The 11,494-nt window shown below is 47.1% G+C and overlaps 1 protein-coding gene across 1 annotated transcript; it reads left to right on the top strand.

The window, feature by feature from the left end:
- Nucleotides 1–6,713: 6,713 nt before the first annotated feature.
- Nucleotides 6,714–6,905, top strand: CCR75_009421 (uncharacterized protein; the record flags this gene model as incomplete). The annotated part of the gene is made up of 1 exon (XM_067967460.1): nucleotides 6,714–6,905. One exon carries the CDS (start codon nucleotides 6,714–6,716, stop codon nucleotides 6,903–6,905), a length of 192 nt encoding a protein of 63 aa, XP_067816000.1.
- Nucleotides 6,906–11,494: the final 4,589 nt, after the last annotated feature.

Raw genomic sequence — 11,494 nt, 5'->3', positions numbered from 1 at the left:
CAACGTGACACTTGCGACGCCGTTATGAGGAATTCCATGAGGCTTATCGAACGTAATGTTCACGGGAACTCGTAGCTCACAGGGTTTGCTGTTGCTCTTTTCATGAAGTCTAACGATAACCACGACTTTTAACAATGGAAACAACGCTCGTGTGATGGCACTCACATCTTCAAATGCCTCCAAGTCGTGCAAATGATCTGCAAGTGTCTGGACGCACGGTTGATGCGTCAACTGAAATTCTTCCGTCGCTTCAAATACGACAAGATCCACATCGCTTGCTTCCCGTTTAACCTCGTCGCAAACGATCCGTACCCTTCCACTTGCACGCATTAGTTCCATACCACTTGAATTTCCGTACTCACCATGGCAATAGCCTGTTGCATCCATACCCGTTTCTATCGCGCCACGCGCTTATAATACGTATAAAACTCTGCAATCTCTTGATGTAACACCACTTGCATCCTTGCCGTCTTCTCTTAATACAATTGTTGCAAATTCCCAAACGACAAAGCCCCATTTGTCGCCCCTCATCCATCCGTCTTGCTCGCTCCAATTCCGTCGCTATAATGTCATTACGACGCCACTCCAATCGCTCTTCCCACTCTTTCTCCCGTGATATGCCATTGACTGGGCACGTGGCCAAATGAGCAGCTAAGTTCTCACGAACACAGATTTCTTTCCACCCGAGGACACCATTGGGACAAACGGCGTCGTACGAGTGGAAATCCGTCATAGTATCTTCAACCACGTGGTCCAAGGTATCCGGCACCTGTCGATAGACACAGCGCTTTAAGTGCGACTCCAAGTCTTTCAACATGCAGCTATACGTGCATCCGAACCATCTATTGGGGCACACGACTTCATAAACTTCCGACAACCTCGAAATCGTCGATTGAAACCATTGCGTGTGTTCCCTATTATCCGACAGCATTTCGCGCATCCTTACCGCTTGTTCCATTTCAATCGTTGCAATCGCCCATTGACGTCTGCATTGAATTTACTTTTCGTTTTCACATAGGAGCTGTTTCAACACGATTAGACGGCCAGCTCGCTCGTTCTCGGCCGCTTCAATGAACCATTGGGTGCAATAAGCCCGTTCCATGGCTTGTTGCTCTTATTCTCTACGCATTACACCCTGTTCTTCCGGACGGAGGATTGGATTTCGAACGAGTCGTGATGGTGTCGGAGCGAGCGAGTCGTAGGAAGAAGAACATTTAGTATACAAGAGCGCATTCGCATCGGACGGGCAATGCAACAGAGAAACGATCGATTGCCTGTGAAGATTGAGACCTAGAAGCTGTCGAAACGGCACTGCCGTGACGGGAAGACCTAGGGCGTCTTGAAGCGGGGATAAGCGATCAGAAGCCGACCTGCGCGACGACAGTTTCTTCTTGGGCGACGTTTACGTGGAGCCGAGTGGCTCTTACGGTGTCACCGCGTCTTTTACAGGCGTCGTGGTACTGACCCGTGACTCATCGTCCAAGCTCGAATGGTAAAGTCATTTCATACTTCCTAGGACGGATGTTGTATGTGGCTCCGCAATGAAAGTCGACATTGATGGGCTGGAAATGAGTGATCTTCCCGTACGACCGCATGTACTCGTAGCAGCTCCAGTACAGGTGGGAGCTCAAGCGATCTTTAGATGCACATGGCCAATGCATGCTCGGAATGCCCACGGGCACGGGCAAGACCGTGTCGCATTTGTCGTTAGCACTAGCCTACAAACACGCACATCCAACCGCGGGAAAACTCATTTATTGCACTCGGACGGTCCCTGAAATGGCCAAGTGCGTCGAAGAGACTAAGAAGCTCGTAAAGTGTCGACAAGAACATTATGGCGGACGCGCTCACGTGTCCGCCGTGTGTGTGCCTAAGCTCAAGACGCAATATGTGCGTCCGGACAGAGAAGACGTCGATGAGCAATGCCGAACGATGACGGCGTCGTGAATCCGCGCTCGAGCGGCAAAAGCTCGTGAAACAGCAGAGATTAACGATAGGTCGGCGTCGCTTTTTCTGACGTCGCACTCTCGTAGAACGAGCATGTTGCAATCGCGTCTATCATGCGTCCTTAGAATACCCGACTGTGATTGGTCAGTAATCGGCGTATTATGAGGGACCCAAAGACGAAATCGACACGTTGCCATCCGTCATTTCCTCCAGCGTCAATTTGCCATCACGCGCACAAGTTGCAAGCTCCGCGAGCTCTTTTCGCACACCTGCAAAGCTTGTGGGATCGGTATATTTCAGTGTAATCAGGCTTTTTGGTGTCGACACAGCTACACTCATGTCGACATTGTCTCGATACAGAATCTTCTGTCGCTCTTTGTCAATCATAGCACTGATTCCAGGAACTTCCAATAATGCTGAAGCACTGGCCTTCACAAGCTGCAGGAGCTTGAGGCAGTAGTAGAGCCTTTATTCCTACGTAGAATGGAGAAGAGCGGCACCTCAACCACCACAATCTGGTCCACCCCAGCCAGTATGATGGTAATCGTACCGCTCTGGGGGCACGGACGTCGACGCTCACGTTGTCCGTCTCCAACACTACCACGACGTCGTCCTCAGCGACAGCGTCTCCTGGCTGCTTTAATCCATTCTACGACAGTTCCGCCGAGATAAAATCACCCATTGGAGGGGGGAGGCGAAAGGATTTTTTGTAAATAATATCATTAAGTCAATTCGGAATGCGCTTTAAATCGAGAGCGATGTAGACCACATTAAATTCGACCTAACACAGAGCAACACAAACCGTCCTAAACATGACTTGGCGTCAACTTCATCCTCCGTCACAAGAGGAGCAGCCTTGATTGGAGTTGTGGCGTTTCCGACTGAATTCAAGTGGACAAATGCGCTCCTAGACAATTATTATCATCACTTATGCGACGGTGACACTGCGCTAAGCTGCGACAGCCGTACGTTTGCTGAAAATAATCTGCTTTTTGCACGTGGTATCTCAATTCGGTCGATGCATCGTCATGCCCAACCTCGTGCCCCTCGAGCTCTATGCCAAATTTTGAATCAATCAACAAGCTCGCGTTGCGTGTGAGAATAAGCAGACTTTACGGATTAGTGCGCAATACAAATGACCACACTGCCTTGACAAGGCACTCGTTGCTTGTTCCAGCGAACTATCCGTGCGACCAAGGAAAAGGTGTGCCTTTCAAGGCTGGCGAAATGATTGCTTTGCGGCTGAAGTAGCTGTTAACATTATCTGGAGGCAGCTGACGAATCAGACCAAGTATTGTCCAAGCTTACGCGCTTGTCTCGGCTCTTCATGGCATATATACTGACTTTTAAATGCAACACATTGGCTCTTGTGTATTTACAGACAATAGAACGATTTGTTTTCATGTCTTTGGCCGTTCTAGCAGCCAAGTTTGGTACAGTACGTTTCAGTCGCGCGGATGTTGCTTTTAATACATTGTTTCACAATTTCCTTTGCTATAGGAGCAGGCGTCCTATTTCCAACAATTGACCACAAATAACAGACCGCAAACGTTGGAGAAGTATAGGGTATTCTCTCTTGCTGTTGTTTTAATGAGACTTTGTCGGATCAACTTATACGCAGGAGATTATGTCCAAAACCATTCAGACTGAGTATAATTCGTCGTTGAAGAAAACACGAAACAGATCGAGTAGATTTTGCAGGACAAAATCTCCTTTTTTGCAACAGTCGCAAAGAAGTACACAATGAAAAGGACGAGCAGATGGAATGTATCGCATCAAGTGCAGCACAGGATTAAATTCAGTTTATGATGGAAACAGGATTATGAAAGCCATAGACCTCAAGGAGACGCAAGCCATGGCAAAATTTGTATGCAACAAGTCAAGAAAGTCAATGCTCTATCTTGTACATATGAGAAGGAGGATAATGAATTAAATAAATACTTGACAAAGAGTTTATGAAGTAATTAATAAAACGCGATACACTAATCAAAGGGTCCAAAAACTAAAATTGACAGCCTAAACGCAAGCTAAATTTGTGCGTTAATCACTCCTCGCAAGGCAATAAGGTCGATAACAATCTGATTGTTTTGATGACCAGTCAAAGATGGCGGCAAAGCAGCATTAGCGTATATTGCACTGATAGGAAACGAAATTGTCAACGGACCTGGGCGATTCTGCCCAAACTCCACTTCTTCAATCGGCTGTCCACGTTGGTGCAAGATAGCAACTCGACGCAAATTTGCCGGGAAAATTTTAATTCCAATCGCCACTTGAACAGACGAGTATGTGGGATCCATCCACCGCACGAGTTTGGCTCGGAGTACCGTCAGACTTTCATTTTTGAATGCCACTTCAATAATGACGTTTGGAAATGGAGCATGACCTGCAGCCCTCATCACCTCTCCCCCAATAGTTAGATCCACAGGAGTGAGAGATTCGTCTGGTTCTTGACCACGATCACCAGTCCTACATGTTATCTGTCCCGTTTTAAGAGAATCAATGAGGTTAATATCGTTTCCTGCTTCTAAAACTTGTCGAATGATCGATCTTGTAACTGCACTTGTAGCATCGCGGTGAGCCGATGATGGCAGGCTGTAGATGAGTACTCTTCCCTTTTTGCTTCCATCATGAAACGGCTCGAAAACCCAACGTCTCAAGCGTCCATCGTTGAGGTCCAGCCATCGCTCGAAATCGTTCCAAGTGGTGGACCTGCAAACAACAACAGGCCCCCACGAAGCATCTCCATCTTCATCGACAAACGGAGCGTTGGCTATCGGGCTGTCCAGCTTAGCCTGTACGGCTTGCTTTGCCTTGAGAACGTCCTCGGCGTAAATCACGTTTCTCTTTCTGGGTTTTTCCACTGTAAGAGCTGGCGAAGACGAAATTGAAATGGGAGGCGCAGGACTTGTCCCAAGTCTTGACGTTCTTCGTCGCTTCTCATAATCGTTAGCTAGCATCTCGTTACCTCTCTCTTGCACCTTTTCCAGTTTGAATTGTTTATGTTAGTAAATTTATGTAATTTTAATGAATTGCGTAAGAAAGGAATGTTGAAAGAAGACGATTTTTATCATCACTTATGCGACGGAGACGCTGTGCTAAGCTGCAACATGCCGCCCCCCTAAAATTATTTCGAATGTACTCCCTCGAGCTCGATGACTTAGCTTTTGAATTGCTCAACAATCTCGCGTTTTCCCGTGCATTTGCGTAAGGGAGACGACTTTTACGAAATAGTGCGCGTGATAAAGCAGGAATGACAGGTCCCAGCAAGCTATCCGTTCGACAAAGGACGAGTTGTGCCTTGTAGCATTTCGTCGTTTTGTCCATACATCACAGCCGTCCCAAAGCTTCAAAAGTCGGAAAAGTCTCGGAAAACTTGACGAACGCGGTAACAAGATTTGCAGACGTTATTATCAGGCTATAGCGCGTCCTGAATTATGAGCAATCCGTCGTGAGTTACAAATGGCATGAGGATCAATGGCGAGCATTTTTACAGCAGCCACTGGGCGAGGAATGCCTGGTCGATGGAGAGCGTCTTAGTGGGAACGTCGCACAAGCCATGGCCCGAGACGTCTCGACAGCCGGTTCCCCCACGACACGACTGCAATTTGATCCACGTGCTGCCGAAAGTCATTGCCACAGGACTGCGCGAATCCATCAAGAGCGTGTCCAATATTTAAGGCTTTTTACATGTCCTTGGTCCGATCCAGTGGCCGAACCTGGTATCTCAACACGTTTCGGTTGCGCGGGTTGCCGATTTCAAGCACATTGTTTCACAATCTTCTTTGTTATGAGTTCTCCCTTAAGACGCTGTGCTTCATACCGTGAATTCCAGTGCGTACGAGCAGCTGGCAGTGCTGCTTGAAAGTCGTCAACGTCGTCATCATCGCCAGCGTCATGCATGCGTTGATGTCTATCAACTGTGGAAATTAAAGCCTTTTGTTCTTGAGGCACGTAGACAACCATGAGTAACAATTCCTATGATGACAAGCCACCGACGTACGGGGTCATTAAGTCCACGCTCGACGAGAAAATGTTTCAAAACCAGTGCAAGCTCTCGTAATATCTAAAATGCGCTTTTCAAGCCTTGTACCAACGTGACACTTGCGACGCCGTTATGAGGCATTCCATAAGGCTGATCGAACGTAATGTCCACGGAAATTTGTAGCTCACAGCGCTTGCTGTTGCTCTTTTCATTTAGTGTGACGATAACCACGACTTTTAACAATGGAATCAACGCTCGTGTGATGGCACTCACATCCACAAGTGCCTCCAAGTCGTGCAAATGATCTGCAAGTGTCTGGACGCACTGTTGATTCGTCAACTGATATTCTTCCGTCGCGACAAATACGACAAGATCCACATCGCTTGCTTCTCCGTGTAACCTCGTCGCAAACGATCCGTACCCTTCCACTTGCACGCATTGGTTCCATGCCACTTGAATTTCCGTACTCACCATGGCAATAGCCTGTTGCATCCAAACCCGTTTCTATCGCGCCACGGCTTGCAAAGCTTGTAAGATCGGTATATTTCAGTGTAACCAGGCTTTTTGGTGTCGACACAGCTACACTCACGTCGACATTGTCTCGATACAGAATCTCCTGTCGATCTATGTCAATCATAGCACTGATCCCAGGAACTTCCAATAATGCTGAAGCACTGGCCTTCACAAGCTGCAGGAGCTTGAGGCAGTAGTAGAGCCTTCATTCCCACGTAGAATAGAGAAAAGCGGCACCTCAACCTCCACAATCTGGTCCACCCCAGCCAGTATGATGGTAATCGTACCGCTCTGGGGGGCACGGACGTCGACGCTCACCTTGTCCGTCTCCAACACTACCACGACGTCGTCCTCAGCGACAGCGTCTCCTGGCTGCTTTAATCCATTCTACGACAGTTCCTCCGAGATAAAATCACCCATGGAGGGCACAAGAACGTCGGCTCGAGAACCCGGGAAGTTGTAGCGGCGATGCGGCCGAAACGTTGCATACAAACGGGTAAATCCTTTTTTGTTGGTGTTGCGCGCTGTGCTTGGATGAGAGTGCAATAAAGACGCCGTCACGACAAGTTAAGGACGTGAGGGAGCGGTGCGCTGGCCATTGACACGCAGCGCAGCGCAGCGCGGAGCACGACGCGTTCATGTCTATGTGGGGAGGCGAACGGATTTTTTTGTAAATAATATCATTTAAGTCAATTCGGAATGCGCTTTAATCCGAGAGCGATGTAGACCACATTAAATTCAACCTAACCAAGAGCAACACAAACCGTCCTAAACATGACTTGGCGTCAACTTCATCCTCCGTCACAAGAGAAGCAGCCTTGATTGGAGTTATGGCGTTTCCGATTGAATTCAAGTGGCCAAATGCGCTCCTAGACGATTTTTATCATCACTTATGCTACGGTGACGGTGCGCGAAGCTGCAATAGCCGTACGTTTGCTGAAATTATATCTGCTTTTTGCACGTGGTATCTCAATTTACTCGATACATCGTCATGCCCAACCTCGTGCCCCTCGAACTCTATGCCAAATTTTGGATCAATCAACAAGCTCGCGTTGCGTGTGAGAATAAGCAGACTTTACGGATTAGTGCGCAATACAAATGACCACACTGCCTTGACAAAGCACTTGTGGCTTGTTCCAGCGAACTATCCGTGCGACCAAGGAAAAGGTGTGTCTTTCAAATCTGGCGAAATGATTGCTTGGCAGCTGCAGCAGCTGTTAAAATTGACTGGAGGCAGCTGACGAATCAGACCAAGTATTGTCCAAGCTTACGCGCTTGTCTCGGCTCTTCATGGCATATATACTCACTTTTAAATGCAACACATTGGCTCTTGTGTTTTTACAGACAATAGAACGATTTGTTTTCATGTCTTTGGCCGTTCTAGCAGCCAAGTTTGGTACAGTACGTTTTAGTCGCGCGGATGTTGCTTTTAATACATTGTTTCACAATTTCCTTTGCTATAGGAGCAGGCGTCCTATTTCGAACAATTGACCACAAATAACAGACCGCAAACGTTGGAGAAGTATAGGGTATTCTCTCTTGCTGTTGTTTTAATGACACTTTGTCGAATCAACTTATACGCAGGACATTATGTCTAAAAACATTCAGACGGAGTATAATTGGTCGTTGAAGAAATTACGAAACAGATCGAGTAGATTTTGCAGGACAAAAACTCATTTTCCGTGCAACAGTCGCAAAGTAGTACACAGTGAAAAGGACGAGCAGATGGAATGTATCGCATCAAGTGCAGCACATAATTAAATTCAGTTTATGATGGAAACAGGATTATGAAAGCCATAGACCTCAAGGAGACGCAAGCCGTGGCAAAATTTGTATGCAACAAGTCAAGAAAGTCAATGCTCTCTCTTGTACATATGAGAAGGAGGATAATGAATTAAATAAATACTTAACAAAGAGTTTATGAAGTAATTAATAAAACGCGATACACTAATCAAAGGGTCCAAAAACTTAGGTTGTCAGCCTAAACGCAAGCTAAATATGTGCGTTAATCACTCCTCGCAAGGCAATAAGGTCAATAACAATTTGATTGTTTTGATGACCAGTCAAAGATGGCGGCAAAGCAGCATTAGCGTATATTGCACTGATAGGAAACGAAATTGTCAACGGACCTGGGCGATTCTGCCCAAACTCCACTTCTTCAATCGGCTGTCCACGTTGGTGCAAGATAGCAACTCGACGCAAATTTGCCGGGAAAATTTTAATTCCAATCGCTACTTGAACAGACGAGTATGTGGGATCCATCCACCGCACGAGTTTGGCTCGGAGTATTGTCAGACTTTCATTTTTGAATGCCACTTCAATAATGACATTTGGAAATGGAGCATGATCTGCAGCCCTCATCACCTCTCCCCCAATAGTTAGATCTACAGGAGTGAGAGAATCGTCTGGTTCTTGACCACGATCACCAGTCCTACATGTTATCTGTCCCGTTTTTAGAGACAAATAGAGGTCAATGTCATTTCCGGCATGTTGTATTTGAGTAATGATCGAACTTGTAATCGCACTTGTAGCATCGCGGTGAGCCGATGATGGCAGGCTGTAAATGAGTACTCTTCCCTTTTTGCTTCCATCATGAAACGGCTCGAAAACCCAACGTCTCAAGCGTCCATCGTTGAGGTCCAGCCATCGCTCGAAATCGTTCCAAGTGGTGGACCTGCAAACAACAACAGGCCCCCACGAAGCATCTCCATCTTCATCGACAAACGGAGCGTTGGCTATCGGGCTGGACAGCTTAGCCTGTACGGCTTGCTTCGCCTTGAGAACGTCCTCGGCGTAAATCACGTTTCTCTTTCTGGATTTTTCCACTTTAAGAGCTGGCGAAGACGAAATCGAAATGGAAGAAGCGCAGGACTTGTCCCAAGTCTTGACGTTCTTCGTCGCTTCTCAAAATCGTTAGCTAGCATCTCGTTACCTCTCTCTTGCACCTTTTCCAGTTTGAATTGTTTATGATAGTAAATTTATGTAATTTTAATGAATTGCGTAAAAAAGGAATGTTGAAAGAAGACGATTTTTATCATCACTTATGCGACGGAGACGCTGTGCTAAGCTGCAACATGCCGCCCCCCTAAAATTATTTCGAATGTACTCCCTCGAGCTCGATGACTTAGCTTTTGAATTGCTCAACAATCTCGCGTTTTCCCGTGCATTTGCGTAAGGGAGACGACTTTTACGAAATAGTGCGCGTGATAAAGCAGGAATGACAGGTCCCAGCAAGCTATCCGTTCGACAAAGGACGAGTTGTGCCTTGTAGCATTTCGTCGTTTTGTCCATACATCACAGCCGTCCCAAAGCTTCAAAAGTCGGAAAAGTCTCGAAAAACTTGACGAACGCGGTAACAAGATTTGCAGACGTTATTATCAGGCTATAGCGCGTCCTGAATTATGAGCAATCCGTCGTGAGTTGCAAATGGCATGAGCATCAATGGCGAGCATTTTTATAGCAGCCACTGGGCGAGGAATTCCTGGTCGATGGAGAGCGTCTTAGTGGAAACGTCGCACAAGCCATGGCCCGAGACGTCTCGACAGCCGGTTCCCCCACGACACGACTGCAATTTGATCCACGTGCTGCCGAAAGTCATTGCCACAGGACTGCGCGAATCCATCAAGAGCGTGTCCAATATTTAAGGCTTTTTACATGTCCTTGGTCCGATCCAGTGGCCGAACCTGGTATCTCAACACGTTTCGGTTGCGCGGGTTGCCGATTTCAAGCACATTGTTTCACAATCTTCTTTGTTATGAGTTCTCCCTTAAGACGCTGTGCTTCATACCGTGAATTCCAGTGCGTACGAGCAGCTGGCAGTGCTGCTTGAAAGTCGTCAACGTCGTCATCATCGCCAGCGTCATGCATGCGTTGATGTCTGTAACTGTGGAAATTAAAACCTTTTGTTCTTGAGGTACGTAGACAACCATGAGTAACAATCCGTATGAAGACAAGCCACCGACGTACGGGGTCATTAAGTCCACGCTCGACGAGAAAATGTTTCAAAACCAGTGCAAGCTCTCGTAATCCGTAAAATGCGCTTGTCAAGCCTTGTACCAACGTGACACTTGCGACGCGTTATGAGGCATTCCATGAGGCTGATCGAATGTAATGTCCACGGAAATTTGTAGCTCACAGCGCTTGCTGTTGCTCTTTTCATTTAGTGTGACGATAACCACGACTTTTAACAATGGAATCAACGCTCGTGTGATGGCACTCACATCCACAAATGCCTCCAAGTCGTGCAAATAATCTTCAAGTGTCTGGACGCACTGTTGATTCGTCAACTGATATTCTTCCGTCGCTTCAAATACGACGAGATCCACGTCGCTTGCTTCCCCGTGTAACCTCGTCGCAAACGATCCGTACCCTTCCACTTGCACGCATTAGTTCCATACCACTTGAATTTCCGTACTCACCATGGCAATAGCCTGTTGCATCCATACCCGTTTCTATCGCGCCACGCGCTTATGATACGTGTAAAGCTCTGCAATCTCTTGATGTAACACCACTTGCATCCTTGCCGTCTCCTCTTCATACAATTGTTGCAAATTCCCAAACAACAAAGCCCATAAGTCGCCTCTCGGTCCTCATCCATCCGTCTTGCTCGCTCCAATTTTGTCGCAGGAATGACATTACGACGCCACTCCAATCGCTCATCCCACTCTTTCTCTTGTGATATGCCATTGACTGGACACGTGGCCAAACGAGAAGCTGAATTCTCACGAACACAGATTTATTTGCACCCGAGGAGAACATTGGGACAAACGAGGTCGTACGAGTGGAAATCCGTCATAGTATCTTCAACCACGTGGTCCAACGTATCCGGCACCTGTCGATAGACACAGCGCTTTAAGTGCGACTCCAAGTCTTTCAACATGCAGCTATACGTGCATCCGAACCATCTATTGGGGCACACGACTTCATAAACTTCCGACAACCTCGAAATCGTCGATTGAAACCATTGCGTGTGTTCCCTATTATCCGACAGCATTTCGCGCATCCTTACCGCTTGTTCCATTTCAATCGTTGCAATCGCCCATTGACGTCTGC

Source organism: Bremia lactucae, linkage group LG7, assembly GCF_004359215.1.
Source record: "Bremia lactucae strain SF5 linkage group LG7, whole genome shotgun sequence".
Lineage (NCBI taxonomy): Eukaryota > Oomycota > Peronosporomycetes > Peronosporales > Peronosporaceae > Bremia > Bremia lactucae.
Note: the sequence above shows the minus strand (reverse complement) of the source record. Positions and strands in the feature narration are given on the sequence as shown.